The sequence below is a fragment of the Prionailurus viverrinus genome, chromosome A2 (assembly GCF_022837055.1).
Source record: "Prionailurus viverrinus isolate Anna chromosome A2, UM_Priviv_1.0, whole genome shotgun sequence".
NCBI classification, from domain to species: Eukaryota; Metazoa; Chordata; class Mammalia; order Carnivora; family Felidae; genus Prionailurus; species Prionailurus viverrinus.
Genome location: NC_062562.1, coordinates 5,213,878 through 5,232,729, shown reverse-complemented (window position 1 = coordinate 5,232,729; position 18,852 = coordinate 5,213,878). Strand labels below are relative to the sequence as shown.

The 18,852-nt window shown below is 55.3% G+C and overlaps 1 protein-coding gene across 4 annotated transcripts in view; it reads left to right on the top strand.

Moving 5' to 3' along the window:
• ARHGEF18 (Rho/Rac guanine nucleotide exchange factor 18) overlaps positions 1-18,852 on the top strand; it is an 84,633-nt gene that overhangs the window by 17,271 nt on the left and 48,510 nt on the right. Inside the window, exons 3-10 of one of the 4 annotated variants that reach the window (XM_047828814.1) lie at positions 2,452-2,711; positions 3,451-3,601; positions 4,198-4,312; positions 5,235-5,292; positions 5,599-5,643; positions 6,134-6,211; positions 7,731-7,833; positions 7,978-8,119. In XM_047828814.1, coding sequence (XP_047684770.1) covers positions 2,452-2,711; positions 3,451-3,601; positions 4,198-4,312; positions 5,235-5,292; positions 5,599-5,643; positions 6,134-6,211; positions 7,731-7,833; positions 7,978-8,119 — 952 coding nt within the window. Of the gene's footprint in view, positions 1-2,451; positions 2,712-3,219; positions 3,236-3,450; positions 3,602-4,197; positions 4,313-5,234; positions 5,293-5,598; positions 5,644-6,133; positions 6,212-7,730; positions 7,834-7,977; positions 8,120-12,099; positions 12,422-18,852 lie in introns of those variants that run through there. The other 3 variants (XM_047828826.1, XM_047828820.1, XM_047828835.1) reach the window with 3 other exon arrangements.

Genomic DNA, 18,852 nt, shown 5'->3' with positions numbered 1-18,852 from the left:
GAGCTGCATGCTTAAAAATGACGACAATGGCAAATTTTACGTCATGTCTACCTTACCACAAGAAAAAGAAGGAGGAAGGGGTAAAAACCGTGGAGAGCTCCAGGCAGGCGAGGTCGGCAGGAAAAGCCAGACCCTGCAAAGCTCCTCTTTCCAGGTATTTTCAATTTTGAATTGGAAGCTTCCCTGAAAATACCCCAAACCAGGCAATAGCAGGGGCCCCCCTGCTCTCCCTCTCCTGGTAGAGGACTGGCCCTGCCTGACCAAATGGTCCAGAGTTAGGGTTGCAAGACTGAGGAAACCAAATCAGAGGACACCCAGTTAGATTTGAGTGTCAAATATTACGATGCTTTGGAATATACTTATCCTAAAAAAAAATACTTGGGGTTTATCTGAGACTGAAATATAACTGAGTGCCTTGTATTTTATGTGGCAATACTATCCTTGGGGACCTCTTCTTTTTTTTTTTTTTCAACGTTTTATTTTATTTAGGGGACCTCTTCTTTTTAAGCACATCTATTAACATCTCCATCCATCTTTTTATTTATTTGTTTGTTTGTTTGTTTATTTTAAAGTAATCTCTACGCCCAACCTGGGGCTTGAACTCACAACTCTGAGATCAAGCGGCACATGCTTTACCAACTGAGCCAGACGGGCGCCCTCCTGGGGGACTTGTGTAGAGTCCATGAAGGGGGCCGTGTTCCCTCGTGGCCCCTTCAGGCCACCAGCTGGGACAGTGTCTCACAGGCTGCCTGAGACCACATAGATGCCTGGGGCCATGCTCAGCATTGGCTTTGCAGGAGGCAATGGGGAGAAGCCCACCCATCCACCCACCTACCCACCAAACCCGGTCTGAGGACACTCCTAACAAAAGTCTGGACAAGGAAAGTCTCTGTGCCACAGGTCCTGACAGCCTTACGTAGCCTTGAGGAGTCAGGAAGGCAGCCTGAGGACATGCCCAAGCTGGCTTTTGAAGGATGAATAGGAGTTTGCCAGGCCAACCGTAGGTGGGCTAGGAGAATAGGTTTTCCAAGGAGAGGAAAAGGCAAGTTCCCTGGCTGGGGGAAAAGATGGCAGATAGAATGATTGGGAAGGAGAGAGAGAAGAGAAAAGGGACTGGGGCAAGGAGAGAGAGGCGTAGGAAAGAGCAGAGGGCTTGGATCCAGACAGACCTGAGTTTGAGTCTGGCTGTGCGTGATCCAGGGCGAGCCTTTGTTCCTCCCTGAGCCTCAGTCTCCTGATCTGGAAAGTGGGACAACGATGCCCCCTGGTGGAGCTGCTGTGGCATTAGCGACAATGCAGGTTTAGTTCGGGATGATTGTGTTGGGAGCACTGAAGGCTGGCACATCGTCGTCCACTTCTGTGTATCTTCTGCGTCTCACGGGGCCGGGCACGCCGCTGCCTCGCGGGTGGGTGGGTGGCAGCTTGAGGCTGCCGAGGGGGCTGGCCCCGGAGCCTTTGGTAATGTGCCCCCTGGGCTTCTCCCTGTCAGAGAGGGGAAGGTGTTGGCTGGAGCACTCCAGACCCTGAGGGAGCAGGGCCAGAAATAGGGGACGGGAGTGAGGTGAGTCGTACAAGCACAGGGCCCAGTACTGTCATGATTTAACATTTTGATCATCTGTTCATCGTGACTCTCTTTGCATGACTCTTGACATTTTATTTATTTTTATTATTTTTATTGTGTATTTATTTTTTGAGACACACACACACACACACACACACACCGAGTGTGAACAGAGGAGGGGCAGAGAGAGAGAGAGAGAGAGAGAGAGGGAGACACAGAATCCCAAGCAGGCTCCAGGCTCCGAGCTGTCAGCCCAGAGCCCAACATGGGGCTCGAACCCACGAACCGAGGGATCATGACCTGAGCCGAAGTCAGACGCTGAGCCACCCAGGCACCCCTGACTCTTGACTTTAAAAATATATATATTGTACTAACCTGATTTTTCTGGATTCCTGAGTTTGAGCCCCCCCCCCCCCACGCTTTGATTTTGTGCCTGAGGCAAGGTCCTCACCTGCTGCACCCTAGCCTGGGCCTGGGACGGACACTTAGGGTCCAACAGACCTATGAGGAAATGTACCAAGCACCCCAGGGACAAGGCAGGGAGCCCCAGCGCTGCATGAAATTCTGCCCTTAGCGCCAAGGATGACTTATCTCTGTGCTGCCCTTTTACAAACTGCATTCGAAGACATTAAACAAGGTGGGGGGGGGGGAGGCAGAGCAGAGATTATCACCCCCTTTTATAAGCCCATGGGAGGGAAACCCAGCGAGCAAGGTGGAGTCAGGGCTAGAGGTCCCGACTTCCAGCCCCTTTTTTGGGATGAGGCCCTGAAGGCCCAAGTTAGACAGATCGCCTGGGGGGACATTCCACCCCACCTGGGGGGGGGGGTGATGGGCAGGGGCCTCTGGCACCCGCGGTCAACGCCCTCTTCCCCTCCCACACGGGTCTCCAGGAGGATGGCCTTCTAGGACAGCTCAGCGACAGCGCCGAGGACCTCAGCTTGGACTTGGGGGCCCTTCAGGGCAGCGAGTATCTCCAGGACCTGGGCCTTGGGGCCTTTTCCCACAACCAGCCTGGGGAGGCCAGGGACAGCGGCCCCCCCAGTGAAGAGGCCGGAGGAGATTCGCCCTTCTCCAGCTCGGCAGAGTCCCAGGGCGGGGCTCGGAGACGCAGCTGGGAAAGGTCTCGGAGCTGCTCCGAGAGCTGGCAGAGGTCAGGCTTCCGTGACGCGCCCCCAGGACAGGGCGGGGCCTCGCCCCTGCAATCTGCAAGGGGGCGGGACGGTGTCTGCAGTGTTGGAGGCAGCCCCAAAGACCCGCTCCCCGGACACACAAGCGTCCCGCACACAGAGCCTGTGAGGGCGGACGAGCCCGCGTACTCGCTGAATAAACACGCACGACCCCGAGACGAAGACCGTAGGCTCGCGCGGCAGGTGCACACACGGGCCCGTGCGCACCGAGCGTACCCGCCTGCAGGCGTCCGTGCTCGCCCCGCTCCAGCCCCTACATAAAAGCCTAAATGTGTGACGTGCCACTGGTCGTGCACGTATGCACCAAGCCACGGATGCACTCGTGATTAGAACACAGACGTGTGCTCGACTCCACACACAGCAGCAACCCCACACAGTGGAGGGGGGCTTTGACCGCCCCCCACCCCGCACCTGCCTCCCTCAACCCCTCCCGAGTCACCGCACAGACATCCGGTCTGGGTAAACATGATGTGTCCTCCGTGCAAAGGTGTGGACCTACCTGCAAAGTCCCCAGCAAGGCTCCCCGACCTCTCCTCCCATATGGGGAGACTGAACACTCCCTATACCCTGACCACTCCTCCCTGCCCCCCCCCCCGGGAAGGATGGCCCACAGGTCCCCCCAAGCCCCTGGATGTGGAGCTGGGGAAACAGCCCTGTGGAGAAGACACACTGAAGCCCTGTCTTCCTTTCTTCTTCCGCCAGGCTCAGCCTCGAGGCCGCGGCTGTGAACGAGGGGCCCTGTCTCCCTCGGACGCTGGCTAGCCTTGCTCTGAACTTGCCGGGAGAGGATCTGCAGGCCTGGACCCAACAGTGTCTGTCTGGGGGTGGGACCCCAGCAGAGCACCCAGGCAAGGTGGGTGCAACCCATGACCACCCTGGGACCACAGCTCGGGACCCAGGAGCCAGTGCGGCGGGTGGGAGGGAAGAGGTTCCTTACCTGCAGCTAGTGGGACTTACCTGTCACAGCGGGGTTGTTCATGGGGCCGCCCATAACCGGGGAGTCACTGAGTCCTGAGATTCCACCCCAGGCCTGAGCGTTCTTCATTGGGGTGGGGTCCACAGTAGGGGATCCTCGCTCGCAAGTCTAACCCATGGTCTGGGAGGCTGGGGGGATGTCTCTGCATCTTTGCAGCTGGAAGAAAGCCCCGTCGGTGACCGGGTAGATCTCGTCTCAGGTCTGGGACTCCAGCCTCGGGGCTGTAGCCTGTGGCTGAGGCACCTTTGGCCAGGACCATGACCTGGGGAGAAATATCTGATGGGCTGACATCTGGAGCTCAGAGTTCGGGGCTCCAGCCCTGGGCTGCTGCTGCGGGGATCTATCCCTGTGCCCAGTGGCCGAGGCAAGTCCCCGCCCACGGCTGGAGGATGGGGCTAGGGACCCTCCATCTGGGGAGCTGGCCTGCAGTCCGGGCTGCCTCCCTGGCTTATCGAGATGCCTATTCCCCACAGGAATGTGACAGCCCTGAGAAAAGAGTGAGGTCACGGTCGGTTCCCGTGTCCTTTGATGAGATCAGCTCCCTGGAAATCTCTCCGGCTTTGGAGGTGCCCACTCCTGCTGTTCAAGGTAGCCCAGCCTGGGGGGGTTCCCTCATTCAAACCAAGAAGGGTAGGGGGGTTCTGCTGGGGGACTCCCTGGATGGGACCCCAGTTGGGCCTGAGAGTTTGGGAAAGGGCTGCTGGTGGAGGGGGCTTAGGGGCAGGAACTGGGGCCCTACTCCTTGTGGGGGGTAGGGCAGAGGGGGAGAGGCCTCCGGCATCTGCCCCATCCTTCTGGGCCTCCAGCCAGAGTGGACCGCACCACCTCAATGCCCTCGCTCACCTAGGGCTCTTCTGTCTCTGCCTCTGTCTCCTCCTTCGTCTCCCTCGTTATCTCTGAATCTCTGTCCTAAGAGCCTGTGTCTCTCTGCTGTCGGATAGACCCGAAGCCTAAACCCAAAACTACCACTTTTCTTTTTTTTTAATTTTCTTTTTTTTAATGTTTATTTATTTTGGGGAGAGAGACAGAGACAGAGAGAGACAGAGCACAAGCAGGGGAGGGGCAGAGAGAGAGGGAGACACAGAAACCGAAGCGGGCTCCAGGCTCTGAGCTGGCAGCACAGAGCCCGACGCGGGGCTCGAACCCACAAACCTCAAGATCTACCACTTGCTAGAAATCTCTGAGCCCTTGTGGCTTTCTCTGTAAGAAGGGAGCAATGAGCATATCTCCGGGGGGCTACCTGGGGCTTCACTGAGCATACCTGTGCACAGCACTTGGCATACAGTAAGCACTCCTGAGACACGGTGCGGGGGCCGGGGGGGGGGGGAGGGACAGGGGTGCGCTTCCAACACTGGATCTCTGCCCCCTTGGTGCCTCCCCTCCCCGAGTGGCAAGCCCCCTCTGGACGGTCTCCAGTTCCGCAGGGATGGGTCAGAGGGGGTCCACACAGGGCCGGCCTGCCCCAGAGCCCCCTGACACCTATGCCTCCTGGGGTGGGGGCCGCTTCCAGGCCTGGAGCCGCCGGAGCTGGAGTGCATGGAAAAGGACCACGTGGAACCAGATCACGTGTGAGTGTCTGCCTCGCGGTGGGGAGGGGACCCCCAGGGGACCGCCAAGGGGCCAAGGCGGGGGTCCCTCCCAAGCCCCCCGCGACCTCGGTCTTCTCTCCCACCCCATCCCTCTCCCAGAGGAGAGACCCAGGCCCCTCAGAAAGGTTCTCACTATGGCATCAGGGGAGGGGCTGAGCCTCCCGGGCAGGGGCTGGATGGGGACCTGGAGACCGGCTGGGCAGTCACAGCGCGTCTTGGGGGATGTGTCTACAACCAGGGCGACGGTGCGCTGTTTTTACACACTTCCCCCGCCCCCTACCCCAGGCTGATTGTCCAGAAGGTGCTTCAGGAACTTCGACAGTACCACGGGTGAGTGGGAAGGGGGACACGCGTCAGGGAACGGGGCTGGGAAGACAGACCAGATGTGAAGGACAGTGTGGGGAGAAAGCCTGCGGGGACAGGTGTGGACAAGACGGGGAGATAGGGGAGAAAACAGGGATGGGAGAGGTGGGGGGAGGAATGCACGTGGGAAAGGACAGGGGACATGGGGGGGGGGGGACCCAGCCCAGAAGGTACCTGTACACAAATGAGAAACGATGCTTCTTTCCCAAGACACTGCCATTTGCTAGAAAGTCTTCCTGACGTGCTGATTTTGTTTGGCCGAGAGGTGTTACCCCCCCCCCCCCGCTGGGAAACCAGTCACAGTGACCGTGGATAGAGCCCACAGTGGGAGGGATGGTGGGGTCCTGGATGTGGCTCCAGGGCACCGGAAGGTGGGGGTGGGGGGAGAGGCAGGAGATGGGACATCTGGGGAAGGAGGGGCTGCCGACCCATGCGTCTGTCCCCTCTGACCCTGCAGGGCCCGACAGAGGGCTCGCTTGTCAGTGAGCCCCGGAGAAGCCCACTCAAACCTCACCTGGTTTGAGTTCCTGTCTGAGTAAGTTTGCAAGTGGGAGTCTCGGGCTGGGGCCCCGCCCTGGCTTTGCGCACGTCTACCAGTGGCCCTCTGTGCGGGACCCTAAGCTGGGGGCGGGAGGTGGGGTCCCCCCCCCCCCCGCCATCCTCTCACTGGAACTGCCAGGGCAACGATGGAGGTAGGGGCTGGGGAGGCGCCTCATACACCTTGGAGGGTAGAGGAGGACTTCCTGGAGGAGGCAACAGCTTGAGCTGGCTTCCGATGGAAGAGTAGGGATTCACCAACACATGGGGAGGAGGATGGGGGCAAGAAAGGGGTGCCTTCCCGGGGAACAGAAAGACCTAAGGAATGGTGTCAGGGTGGGGCTGGGAAGAGGGAAGGTGAGGGAAGTCAGCAGGGGTCAGATCACCTCTGTGACTCTGGAGCACCGCTCTCTGGTGATTGGTAATGGCGAGCACAGACTGGGCTGGGGGCAGGGCAGGGCAGGGGCTGCAGACTGGAGGTGTGGATCTCCCTCCAGTGGATAGATTCCGCAGGGGCTGGGTTTGTTTGCTGCCGACTCAATAAATAACGTTGATCCTTGAACAACACGGGTTTGAACTGCGCGGGTCCACTTATCTGTGGATTTTTTTCAATAAATACTTGTACAGGACCCTAAATGTATTTTCTCTTCCTTATGATTTTCTTTAAAAAAAAACGTTCATTTATTTCCGAGAGAGAGAGAAAGCGAGTGGGGAAGGGCAGAGATAGAGAGGGAGACGGGGAATCCGCGCAGAGCCCCACGCAGGGCTCGAACCCGCGAACCGCAAGATCATGACTTGAACTGAAATCAAGAGTCGGATGCTTAACCGACTGAGCCACCCAGGCGCCCCTCTTCCTTGTGATTTTTGTAGTAACATCTTCTTTTCTCTAGCTTGCCTTATTGTTAGCACACAGTACCTAATACCCATAACACATAAAAAATGTGTTAATTGACAGTTTACGTTTTCAGTAGCTAAGTTGTGGGGGAGTCAGAAGTTATACACGGATTTTTGACTGTGCAGGGGGTTGGCGCCCCAACCTCTGCGTTGTTCAGGGGTCAACTGTATTCATTAAATGAGGGGGTGCCGGTAATCCAGGAGAGGCGTGACAGTGAACCGGGGCTGGGATGTAAGGGGGAAGACGAGAGCGGGATTTGAGAGATACCCCAAAGGAAGAATGGGCAGGATTTGTAGGCTGATCAGAAGGTGGGGTCACGGGTGAATAGCAGGGAGGAGGCAGAAATGGACAGAGCCAAGATTTCCAGCCTGGGCCCGCTGAGGGGCCCCAAGCTTGAGACCATGTCGCAGTCCCCTCTGTGAACCCGGTACCCCCATCTCCTGGAACTTGGTAACCATCTGTGTTTGTTGAGTGAATAAGTGATTGAGAGGAGGGAGGAGAGAGTGCGGGGACCACAGAAGAAGCGAAACAGGACGAGGGGGCCGCGGGGGACAAATTCCACGTGGGGTCCAGGAGCGACCTGGGCCTGCCGCCCCTCCCTGTTCATCTTTCCGCCCCTTAGGAGCGAAGACAGCGCCAGAAGGGTTGAGCGGAGTGACAGGAGCACCAGGGTGAAACGCAGACTGAGCTCCCTCCGCTGTAGAGTCACCAGACAGAAGGAGAAGGTCAGGGGGCGCCGGACCGGGGTGGGGGTGGGTACCCCGTCCACCTTCTCCACATTGTCAGGTTGCCCCTGGCCCTGGAGCCCTGTGACGCCAGGGAGATCCGAATGCGCGGGGCGTTCTGAGGTTCGCTTCTGTCCCCCACAGGGGAAGAGCCCAGCACAACCAAAGGACAAGGGTCAGGATGCTAGAGAGAGGAAGGAATGCATCCATGGGCACCAGCTGGCCCAGGGGACGTCCGTCGGCCACTCCAGCTGTCCCCTGTGCGGCAAACCCTTCCTGAGCTCTGGTGAGTCCGGTGGCCCCGCCCACCCCTCCGGATGGCAGCCAGTCTCTCAACTTTACTGCCTCTAAATCTCTCTCTCTCGTGGCCTCCTGTGCTGGTTACTCCCTCAGCCCACTTCACCCCTGCCAAGGGGAGGCTCCCTGGAGAGCACCGGGGCCCTAGGGGCAGGGACCCTGTGGTTACCTCGGTTTTTTGTCGTTGCAAAAATCCTCTGGCAAAATTCTGACTCAGGCGGTGGGTTAGCTAGGGCTGCCTGACAAAATACCACGATCTGGATGGTTCGAACAAACAGAATTGCACAGCAGACGCTTGAACAACGTGGAGGTTAGGGACGCTGACCATCCCACCCCACCCCCACTCTGCAGAGTCTATATACAACTCTTAGCAGTATTTTGGCACAACAAACTAACTCCTCCTACCCCTCCAGAGGGGGTGAGTAGCCCCCTTCTCCCCCCCCCCGGACTTTCAGTTTAATTTTCTATTAATTTTTAAATCTTCGTTTATTTTTGAGAGGGAGAGAGTGTGTGTGCGAGCGGGGGAGGATCAGAGAGGGGGACAGAGGATCCGAAGCGGGCTCCGCACTGACAGCAGAGAGCCCGATGCGGGGCTCGAACTCACGAACCTCTAGATCATGACCTGAGCCTAAGTCCAATGCTCAAGCAACTGAGCCCTCCGGGTGCCCCTAGACTTTTAATTTTAGAATCACAGAAAAGTGGAGAGAGCAGAGAGGGTCGCTTTCTAACTTTTCTCCCGGTTCCTGCCATGTTAGCATCACCTGTGACCACAGTACATTTGTCATAACTTAGGAACCAACATTGGTGCAGTAAGTTTTAAAGTTTTTTTTTTTTTCAACGTTTATTTATTTTTGGGATAGAGAGAGACAGAGCATGAACGGGGGAGGGGCAGAGACAGAGGGAGACACAGAATCGGAAACAGGCTCCAGGCTCTGAGCCATCAGCCCAGAGCCTGACGCGGGGCTCGAACTCACAGAGCACGAGATCGTGACCTGGCTGAAGTCGGACGCTTAACCGACTGCGCCACCCAGGCGCCCCTTTAAAGTTTTTTTTAAAAATGTTTATTTATTTTTGAAAGAGAGAGAGACAGAGCATGAGTGGGGGAGGGGCAGAGAGAGAGGGAGACACAGAATTAGAAGCAGGCTCCGGGCTCTGAGCTGTCAGCACAGAGCCGGATGTGGGGCCTGAACCCATGAACCAGGAGATCATGGTCTGAGCCGAAGTTGGACGCTTAACCCACTGAGCCACCCGGGCTCCCGGGGGCAGTATTATTCATCAAACTAGATTTTCCTCAGATTTCACCAGATTTCTTCTTCCACTCAGGTTCTCTCTGTTTCGGGACCCAACTCAGAATACTTTATTATCGTTAGTCATCCTGTCTCCCTAGTTTCTCTGGTCTGTGAAGTTTCCTCAGTCTTTCTGTATTGCTCGTGACCTTCACAGTCTTGAGAAGTATCAGCTGGGTTTCTAGTACGATGTCCCCCATCTGGGTGTGTCCCATACTTTCTCATAATTAGGGTTATAGGCTCAGGAACCTTCTTGCCTCCTCCTATCAGGGGATAGTGCTATCGACATAACACCCCTGAGGATATTAACCTTCACCCCCTGGTTAAGGTTACACCTGCCAGGTGACTATCTTTTCCCTTTCCCTACTCTGTGCTTTGGCAACAAGTAACTCAATGCAGCATACTCTCAGGATGGCGGGAATTGAGGTCTGCCTCCTGGAGATAATTTTCAGGACAGATCTTTGAGATCACAGAAGATTCGAGTTTGTGTAAAGGAAAATACGTGGGGTGCCCTTAGCATGGTGCCTGGTACGTAGGGGTACGTAGCGTCCATCATCATCACCCTGTATCGTCGAGTTAAAGCTAGCGTCGAAACCACAGACCCCCAACCATACCCCCATGCCTGTGTAAGGAGGCCTGTGGGGCCACAACGGCCGTGACTCACTCCCAGCAGGCTGAGAGTACCCACCCCCGCCAGGTTTAACGAGCCACAAACCTACCTACCGCTGGAGGCATTCAAAGCCAGATGTTACTATCTGTCCCTTAGAGGAAACAGCCCCACAGGAAGTTCCGCAGAACAGGGAATGAGTCACGCTCCAGGTAATTACGGAGGGCAGGTCTCCAGGGGTAAAGCGGAGATGCTTTCCCAGAGACCAGCCCCGCTGACAGAACACCATTCCGGACAGTCTTGTTAATGGCCTTGACCTCTGAGGTTCCCCATGGTCTGACCCCGCCTACCTCTCCACTTTTGCCCACATACACCACCTGCACCTTGCTCATTCAGTGCTGTTCCCGGAACTCCCTCGGCCGCATAACTCTTACTCACCCTTTAACCCAAAGCCACGGCCACGTCCCCCAGGAGGCCTGGATTGTGGATTAGGTGACTGTATCCGTGTCCGAGTGTCTCTTAGGGCAGTTGCTGTTAGCCGAGAGGACATTGGCAATATCTGGAGGCCTTTTTTTCTTTTGTCGTCAGAACTGGGGTGCTACTTGCATCTAGTGGATACAGGCCAGGGGTGCTGTTCAACATCCTCCAACACAGAACACCCCCCGACAACAGAGAACCATCCAGCCCCAATTGCCAATAGCTCCAAGACTGAGAAACACTGCCACAGACTCATGTTCCCAACGTCTCCTTAGCTCTTAGCAGAGTCCCTGGCCCATGACAAGGACTTAATAAATGCAAAGCGGTTGGATACATACAAGAAAGATAAGAGATACCTCTCCTTTTTGCCAGGCTCTTGAGAAAGTTGGTGTCTACGTTTAGGGGAGAATTGTATCAACCGGAAGGTTTCTATATCCAAGGTAGCTATAGAAATAAGGAGCCTGCCACTTTTCCTGCTTAAAATCGTCAATGGCTCCCCATTGCCTTTGGAATAAAGTCCCAAAGTAATAGGAACTCTGAGAGTGAGCATTTACACATCCACTGAGACCTCAAAATCACCTGTGTCAGGGCTTCTGACCTCTGAGGAAGCACGTCCCTGTGCTTCCGGAACCTCCAATTTCCTGGACGTGTTCCCTCTCTTGACCATGATGCAATGCACTTCAACTGCAGGCAGGTCGCTTGGGGACTCTGCTACCCTGTTTCTGAACTGAGGGCTCTCGACCACAGATTGTGGGTGTTTTGAAGTGGGTTTGGCTTGGAACGATCTCGGCTTGGTTGGCCAGCTTGAACCTTGGGCGAAAGAGGTGCTTGGCTCCTCTCCTGGTTACTGCCCCACTGCCACACCAGGGGTGGGCCTGGGAAGGGGTGGGGCAGCCTCAGAGCCCGGATGTCTGATGGTGCCCGAGGGAGTGCTGACACTGGGGGAGGGGAGGCATCTGGCATTTTTTTCTGGTGTCTAAGAACACCTGTGTGTGTTGGGGGGTCTGGCATGTATTTCAGACTCTGGACACCTGTATGGGGGTATCTGACAGTATCTGTGTCAGAGGTATCTGGTATGTGTTTGGGGGGAGCCTCTAGAACTTTCTGAGTAGGGTTTTTGACACGTTTCTATCTGGGGGTGTCTGATGGCTCCTGGGTGAAGATGTCTGGTACTTTGGGGTAATTGGCATGTTTTTCAGATTCTGAATCGTTTGGCGGGGGTGGGGGGGGGGTGGTAACTAACAGATCTAGGTAGGGTGTCTGACCTATTTGGGGTACCCGAAAGCATGTTTTGAGTATCTGATGGCACCTGCCTGGGTGTCTAGTATGAGTTTTGGGTATCTGGACAGACCCATGTAGGGGTGTCTGGAACGACTTGAGAGCCATATGGCTTTTCCCCAGACTTGTCTAGCTTCCTGCAATCCACGCTGCCCCTTCTTCGCAGGTGACAGACCTGTTCGGTCCATTTCTTGTACCCTGTCCTTAGACTCCTCGCCCTGGGCCTCGGTCCCCTGCGACGTCCCCCGGCGCCCGCCGATCCCCGGCTCCAGGCACCCCTGATTCCCTCAAGATATACCCCCAGCCCCGCTGACCCGCCCCCACAAGGATCGCCCTCACCCTCACCGCAGGGACCCTCCCTGTTCGGTCCCGGGGTCCCCCCTCCCTGTTCGGTCCCGGGGTGCCGGCGAAGGACCCTCCCCGCACCTCCAGCCTTAGCCTGAAGCAAAGTCCGCGCGAGCCACGCCCCCTTCCGGGCTCACGCCCTCTGACCCGCCCCCCGGGGCGGGCACGCGCGTGCGCAGCTCTCCCGCGCGGCTTCCCACTTCCGGCCCCGTGCGGCGGGCTGCGGTGGATCCTAGGAGGCCGGGCGGCAGCGGCGGCGACGGAGGCGGCGGCGAACGGCCTGCGGGGACCGGGCCAGGTGAGGGCAGTGGGCCGGGCCCGAGGAGAACGGAGCTCGGGAGGGAGGCCTCGGGCCCCGGGAACGCGCCGTCGAGCCCCGGGGGTGGCCTGGGGCTCCGGACCCCCGGGGCTGCTTCAGCCTCGGGTTGGGCCCCCCTGGAGTCTTCCAAACTGGAGGGCGGGTCCTGCCGTTCAGGCTGCCCCTTCAGTGCATGTGGGGTCCAGCTGGCGAAGGCAGAGGTGCAGACGGTGCCCGCCGGCACCATCCGAGCTCCAGCCCTCGGGCGGTGCAGCCTCCCCCCAGCTCAGGTTTCCGGGGTCCAGGTTCTGGAGCGCCCGGGGCGGGACCGGGTATATAGTGATAAGCATAAACAGTGACCAGCTCTGTGGTGCTTCAGGCCTCTGTGCAGAACTCCCTCCGTGGAGCGGACGCCCTCCGAGCTAGAGAGCGTCTGGGCAACAAAACTATACCAAGAGTGTGTGCTTTGGATCATCCTCCAGTTCCTTATGGAAGAATTTTAGATGTTGCGGTGCTGCTTTCTTTGCAGGGATGAACGAGAGGCCCTTGATCTTTGCATGGTCCGTGGTCGTTACCGTCCCCCGATCTTTTTTACCTGTTGCTCTGTTGGGATGGAAGCCTTAAAAGAGATGGCTGGCTCTGAGCGTAAAAAGTTTTCTTGGTGGGGGGCGGGGGGGGGGTTCTCTTTAAGTTTTACCTGGAAGTGAAGGACACAGCTCTACCCCCTTCGCTTCATTTGGGGAGAGTGGAACTCCATCCAGGCAAAAGCCTTAAAGGGCCTTTTTCTTGTCGACAAGAGACAGTTCAGGACCTCATAAACAGCCCCATGGCCTCGGGCGATTTGGAGATGATTTTACAGGTGATACATTGCATATCTGGCTGGGTGAATGGTTAACCCTGAAATTGTGTGGAGAAGTGCCAAGAGTGCGGGCTTGAGTGTCAAGTCAGATCTGGGCTGTGGTCCCAAGGCCGTCACATTTTAGCCCTGTAACGTTGCTAAGCCTCAGTCTCCCCATCTTTAAAATGGGAATAAGTATTGGTTAGCGATTCGACCAGACAATATGGGTAAAGTGCATAGCAGAGTGCCTGGCTTACGGTGAATTCTCAGTAAATGTTATTTATGCCGTGTATATGTGCATGCCCCCAGACTTGTATTTTGAGGTTGACAATAATAAAGAGCCTGGAAAACGCGAGCATCTCAGTTGTTGTTTGGACTGGGTCAAAGTGTACACTTTATCAGTAGTTGGCTATTCTCTGGGTCAAGCCCTTTTGAGAAAAAGGTTGTTCTAAAGGGAATAGGAGCATAGTGCCAGAAGGCATAATAAATGCAGTTCTTGTAAACATAATTTGGGGGTTTGAATAGCTTATTTCATTTTTAAATGGCATGCACAGAGAAATGGAAAAAGCGATTCTTTGATTCTTTTCTTTCTCTCTCTCTCTCTCTCTCTTTTTTCCCTAAATTGACTTTACAATGCCCTCACTTTGAAGGCTGAAGTGGCATGTACATTGTTTCTGGTGTAAGCTGTGTTACAATTTTCATTCTTGTCACACAGTAGCAATTACCGCTGGCCGCAGGGCCATTACCCTTGTCACCAGCCCCTGGGACTAGGGCTGTGGTCACCAGCTGTGCCTCCCTGGGTGTTTACCTACCACATGTTTAGCATATTTCTGATCCTTGTGTCAAGGTCTCCTTTCTTCCTCATTCATCCTAAGTCCCGTTTCCAATTCTTCAAGACTTTGAAAACGTTTTCATCTCGGCTCTCTCAAGTAATTTAAAACTCAAAGACCTTTATGAAGTCCAAATAGTTTGTTCCTTTGTTATTTATTAGTTGGGTTTTGCTTCTCCCCTGAAAGCGGTGGAGAGCTGCCTGCCGTGTTTTGAAAACCCTTTCTCCAGGTGCAGAACAATTCTGGTCACAGCTCCGCAGCTGCCCGTAGGAATTTTCTGGAGGAGGAATGTGACTGTTGGGGGGAGGGAGCAAAGTGATTAAAGTAATGTCCTCAGTGGAGGGACCCCTGCTGCTGTGCTTCGTGTTTGTTGTTAAAATTGCCCGTGAGTGTAAAACTCAGCCCGCTTGCTTCTCTGCTTTTGCTTAGTTTTCAACTGAGTACAAAGTCGCAGTTGGTTATGTTCAAAGTAGCAAACACACCAGCTGATTTACATCATATCTTGAAACCAATATTCTAAAGATTTAACATATCCTGTGTGGTTACATTTTAAACTCCTATCACTCTTTTTTTTTTTTTTTTTTTTTTTTAATGTTTATTTATTTTTTGAGAGAGAGAGATAACACGAGCAGGGGAGGGGCAGAGAGAGGGAGACACAAACTCTGATGCAGGCTCCAGGCTCTGAGTTGTCAGCACAGAGCCTGATGTGGGGCTCGAACTCACACAACCTCGAGACCATGAATTGAGCCAAAGTCAGATGCTTAACTGACTGAGCCACCCTTTTTCTTTATGTAACAGCTTTATTGAGATAGAATTCACCTACCATAAAATTCACCCTTTTAATGTGTGGTAAATTATTTAGTGGTTTTTTTTTTTTTTTTTTTAAGTTTATTTTGAGAGAGAAAGAGAGAGTGCACGGGTGAGGGGCAGAGAGAGAGAGAGAGAGAGAGAATCCCAAGCAAGCTCTGCACCATCAGCGTGAAGCCCGTTGTGGGGCTCAAATTGTGAACCTTGAGATCATGACCTGAGCAGAAATCCAGAGTCGGGTGCTTAACTGACTGAGCCACCCACCCAGGTGCCCCCTTCAGTGATTCTTAGTACTTTCCCAGAATTGTGCAACGTCACCACTATCTAATTCAGACCGTTTTATCATGTGGTTATTCTTGTGGGTGAGTTTCAGGAGGAGAGAAAGGCGAAAGAAAGAGGTGGCCTACGCAGGGGCTCCATGACTCCATTGCCGCATGGGACAGAGGGAAGGAAGGACCACATCAAATTACTTGGCTGGAATCCAGCATGTTCCTGTGCATAAGGACAACTAGGCACTGTTTATGGATAACTCTTAGTTTGCCGAGATGACCTTGCAGAGCACAAGCGAATTTAGAAAGAATAATAAATTGTGAAGTCGTCCGCAGCAGGGGCCAGTGTGCTCACCGGTCCCCACACAAGACTGAAATGGATAGTAACTGACCGGACATATTGTAGAGCAAAAAAACAGTGGTGGACCGGTGGGTTACGAAGCAGTGAGGGAGCCAGCTCTGTGGCGCTCATGACCCCAGGATATGGTCAGTGACGGTCCTTGCGATCTTTTGCAGTGGCCATTTGGAGGCTTCTCATCAGAGAAATGAAAGAGAGATGGGGAGGTGGAAAAATTGAGACCCTCCTATGTACTGTTGACGGGGCTGTAGAATGGGGTAGCCACTATGGAAAAACCGTACAGCAGTTCCTCCAAAAGTCACACAGTTACCGTATGATCTCCAAATTCCACCCCTAGGGAATCTGCGCCTAAGGGAGGTGACTATATAGGCCCGCACAGAACGGGCACACTCACAGGAACGTTATTCACAACAGCCAGCCCAAATGGCCGTCCCATGAACGGAAACGTGAAATGTGACCCGTCCATTCAGTGGAATATTTTCCACCCACAACAAAAGAATGACATTCGGCTACGGGTGACAACACGGATGAGCCTTGAAAACGGCATATGCTGAGGGAAAGAAGCCAGTCCCCAAAGGCTGCGTGTCTTCTGGTTCCATTTATGTGAACTATCCAGAATGGGCAAGTCCGTAGAGACCAAAGATAGAGTAGTGGTTGCGGGGCGGGGGGGGGGGAAGAGGAGCACCGGGAGTGACAGCCAAGGGGCGCAGGGTTTCTTTCGGGGATGATGAGAATGTTCTAAAACCGTGGTGATAGATGCACAATACTGAATATACTAACAGCCATCCAGCCTTACCCTCTGAAAGGGTGAGTTGTGTGGTACATGCATCCCATCTCAGTGAAGCTGTGGCGTAAGAGAAAAAGGAAAAGCCACAGGATGAGAACTAGAAGCACAGTGGAAATGGTCACGGGACAGAATTGTAAGGAGTGGTTCGAGAGCAGGTGGCTAGAAATCCAACGGGGCAGGATCAGAAAGCCCTAAAGAAAAAGGGAACGTCGCTCCAACACAAATAGCTTGGGTTGGATGGTTGACGCTAATAGATTCTTGCTTTCCTAAAGTTGATTACAGACCGCTCCCTGTCACTGAGTCCCGTGTGCCATCCGTTGTGACGAGGGTTGAGGCAGAGAGAGATGTGGGGTCAGAACGGGCAGCAAAGTCCTCTCTCTCGTGAGGGGCGGGGGTTAGGCCGAGACTCAGCAGCAGTGACAGAGGGGGACGGCATGTGTGAAAGGCAGAGTCGGGAAAGACGTGCTAGCCAGGAAGCGCTGAGATGGGCGTTTTACAGGCTGGGGTGTCACCCTGGAGGACTTTATGGCCCTTGCTTGTCAGTGGGTGGAGGCTAGCTTGGAAGAGGCCAAGGCTGGAGACAGGGAGGCACGTTGGGAAATGACCTTGGCCTAACAGGGACAGTGGGGAAGAGGTCAGACTTGGATCTGCTCAAAGGTGGGTGTGTCAGGGCTCATGTGGTGGTGTGGGAGAGAGTGTGATGTTTGATGTAGGTGACCAGGCGGGCAGCGGGCCCTGAGGTCATCAGCTAGGGGAACTCTTCTCACGCAGCCGGGGCACCCGAGGCTTGTGGGTGCTGTTGGTATGACCAGTCTGGCCCTCTCTCAAGTTTATCTTGTGCTGGAGAGGGGGAAGCCGTGTGCCCTGCCCTCCTATCAGAGCCTCTTCCCCCACCCCCCCACCCACATCCACCCCATCCCAAGGCTTCCAGGGTCTAAGGACAGTAAGAAAAGTAGGCCTTGAGGAGCATCAGGGGCCCTGAGGCTGCACTGCTGTGAGATGGAGTGGGGGCGGGGCGGGGCAGTACTCACTCCCTCCTCGAGGTTGGAGGTAAGAGGGAGAGAGGCAGACGGCCTGGCAGCTGAGTGATGCGAAACCCATCAGAGATCAAGTGTGACCAGAGAGCCGTGGTCTGGTTAGTGTGCTCGTGGGACCAGAGGTGGAAGCCCTGGGAATTCTGGGGCTTTTCTGTCCGCTCCGAGCAGGAACCAGCCGCCCTCAGCCTCCCCGCGGTACGTTCTGCGTGGAGAGTTGTGGCCTGGGGGACCGGAGGGCCGCCTGCGTCTCTCCTCTGTTAGGTGATTTACAGCCCACCTCTCCCCCCCAAGCCGATGTCCCGAAAACGTCCTAGGTGCGGTAGGCAGGTCGAGGGCCCCCGAGTCACCCCCGAGATGGCAAATATGTGACCCTCTGTGGCAAAAGGCACTTCGCAGGTGTGACTGAGGATCTGGAGATGGATGAGCCCGGGTTACCCAGGAGGGTCGGGGTGAGAGAAGGAGGTGTGACGGTGGAAGCAGGGGTCAGAGGGAGGTTGGAAGGGACTCGCTGCTGACCCGGAAGATGGAGGAGGGGCGGGAAGGCGGGTCGTGCAGGCGCCACTCCAAGCCGGGAACGGGTTCTCCCCTGGAGCCTCCAGAAGGCGGCCGCCCTCCGCCTTCTGCCCTCCAGCGCCCTCGGGGAATAGTTTGTGCTGATCTCGGCCAGGCCAGGGTTCCTGGTCCTTTGCTACAGCAGCCGTGGGGGACCCCTACGCCCAGTGTCCACCTCCGTTGCTTGAGAGCCCAAGCTTCTCATGTGACTCGGGACCCGCCCCCAGCCCTTTCCAGCACTTCCTTCTACTATGGAAGTTTCTGGCGCTCCGGGCTTTACTCAGCGTTCTGCAGGCCTCCCTCAGGCCACTCTGGTTTCCACTTCACATGTACACACGTGAGCGCCCAGAGCGGGAGGGTGGCAGCAGAGGGCTCACGTCGGCTTCCGAGGCATCAGAGATGCTCCGTGAACACTCTGATCCTCAGCTCCCTGTCTGTAGAACTAGAAGCTTAACAGCCTCCTTAGTTTGTAGGGTGGGAACTGTCGTGAGGGGCTCCGCAGTGTCTGCGTGTGTTCGTGCGTTCATTCGGTACCAGCTTCCGGGGTGGCAAGAGTGAACACAACTTAGCTCTTTCCTCCTCCCCCTCCTCCTCCTTCTTAATCTTAGAAATATATATACTTCATTAACAGAGTGCAGAAAATACACATAAATAGACAAAAACAATTTTTAAAAGTGGAGGGCAGCCACCGCGGCCGGCTTTGGAAGTTTGAGGGTTAATTGTAAGTCACATCTTGTAAGTTAGGGCTTTCACTAGTGTCATTAGCTCCACCCGGCTTACTAGCAGGAAGCTAAAACCTCCCTCTTCTAGAATGTTCCCAAAGGTCTGATCCCAGGGAAGGCCCTCTGGTCCCCTGCTTGCTGGGACCTCCCTGCTGTTCACAGAGTCGTCCGTTCTGCTGGCTGCTTTTGAAAACAGGGATATTATAATTCACATACCATAACATACATCCC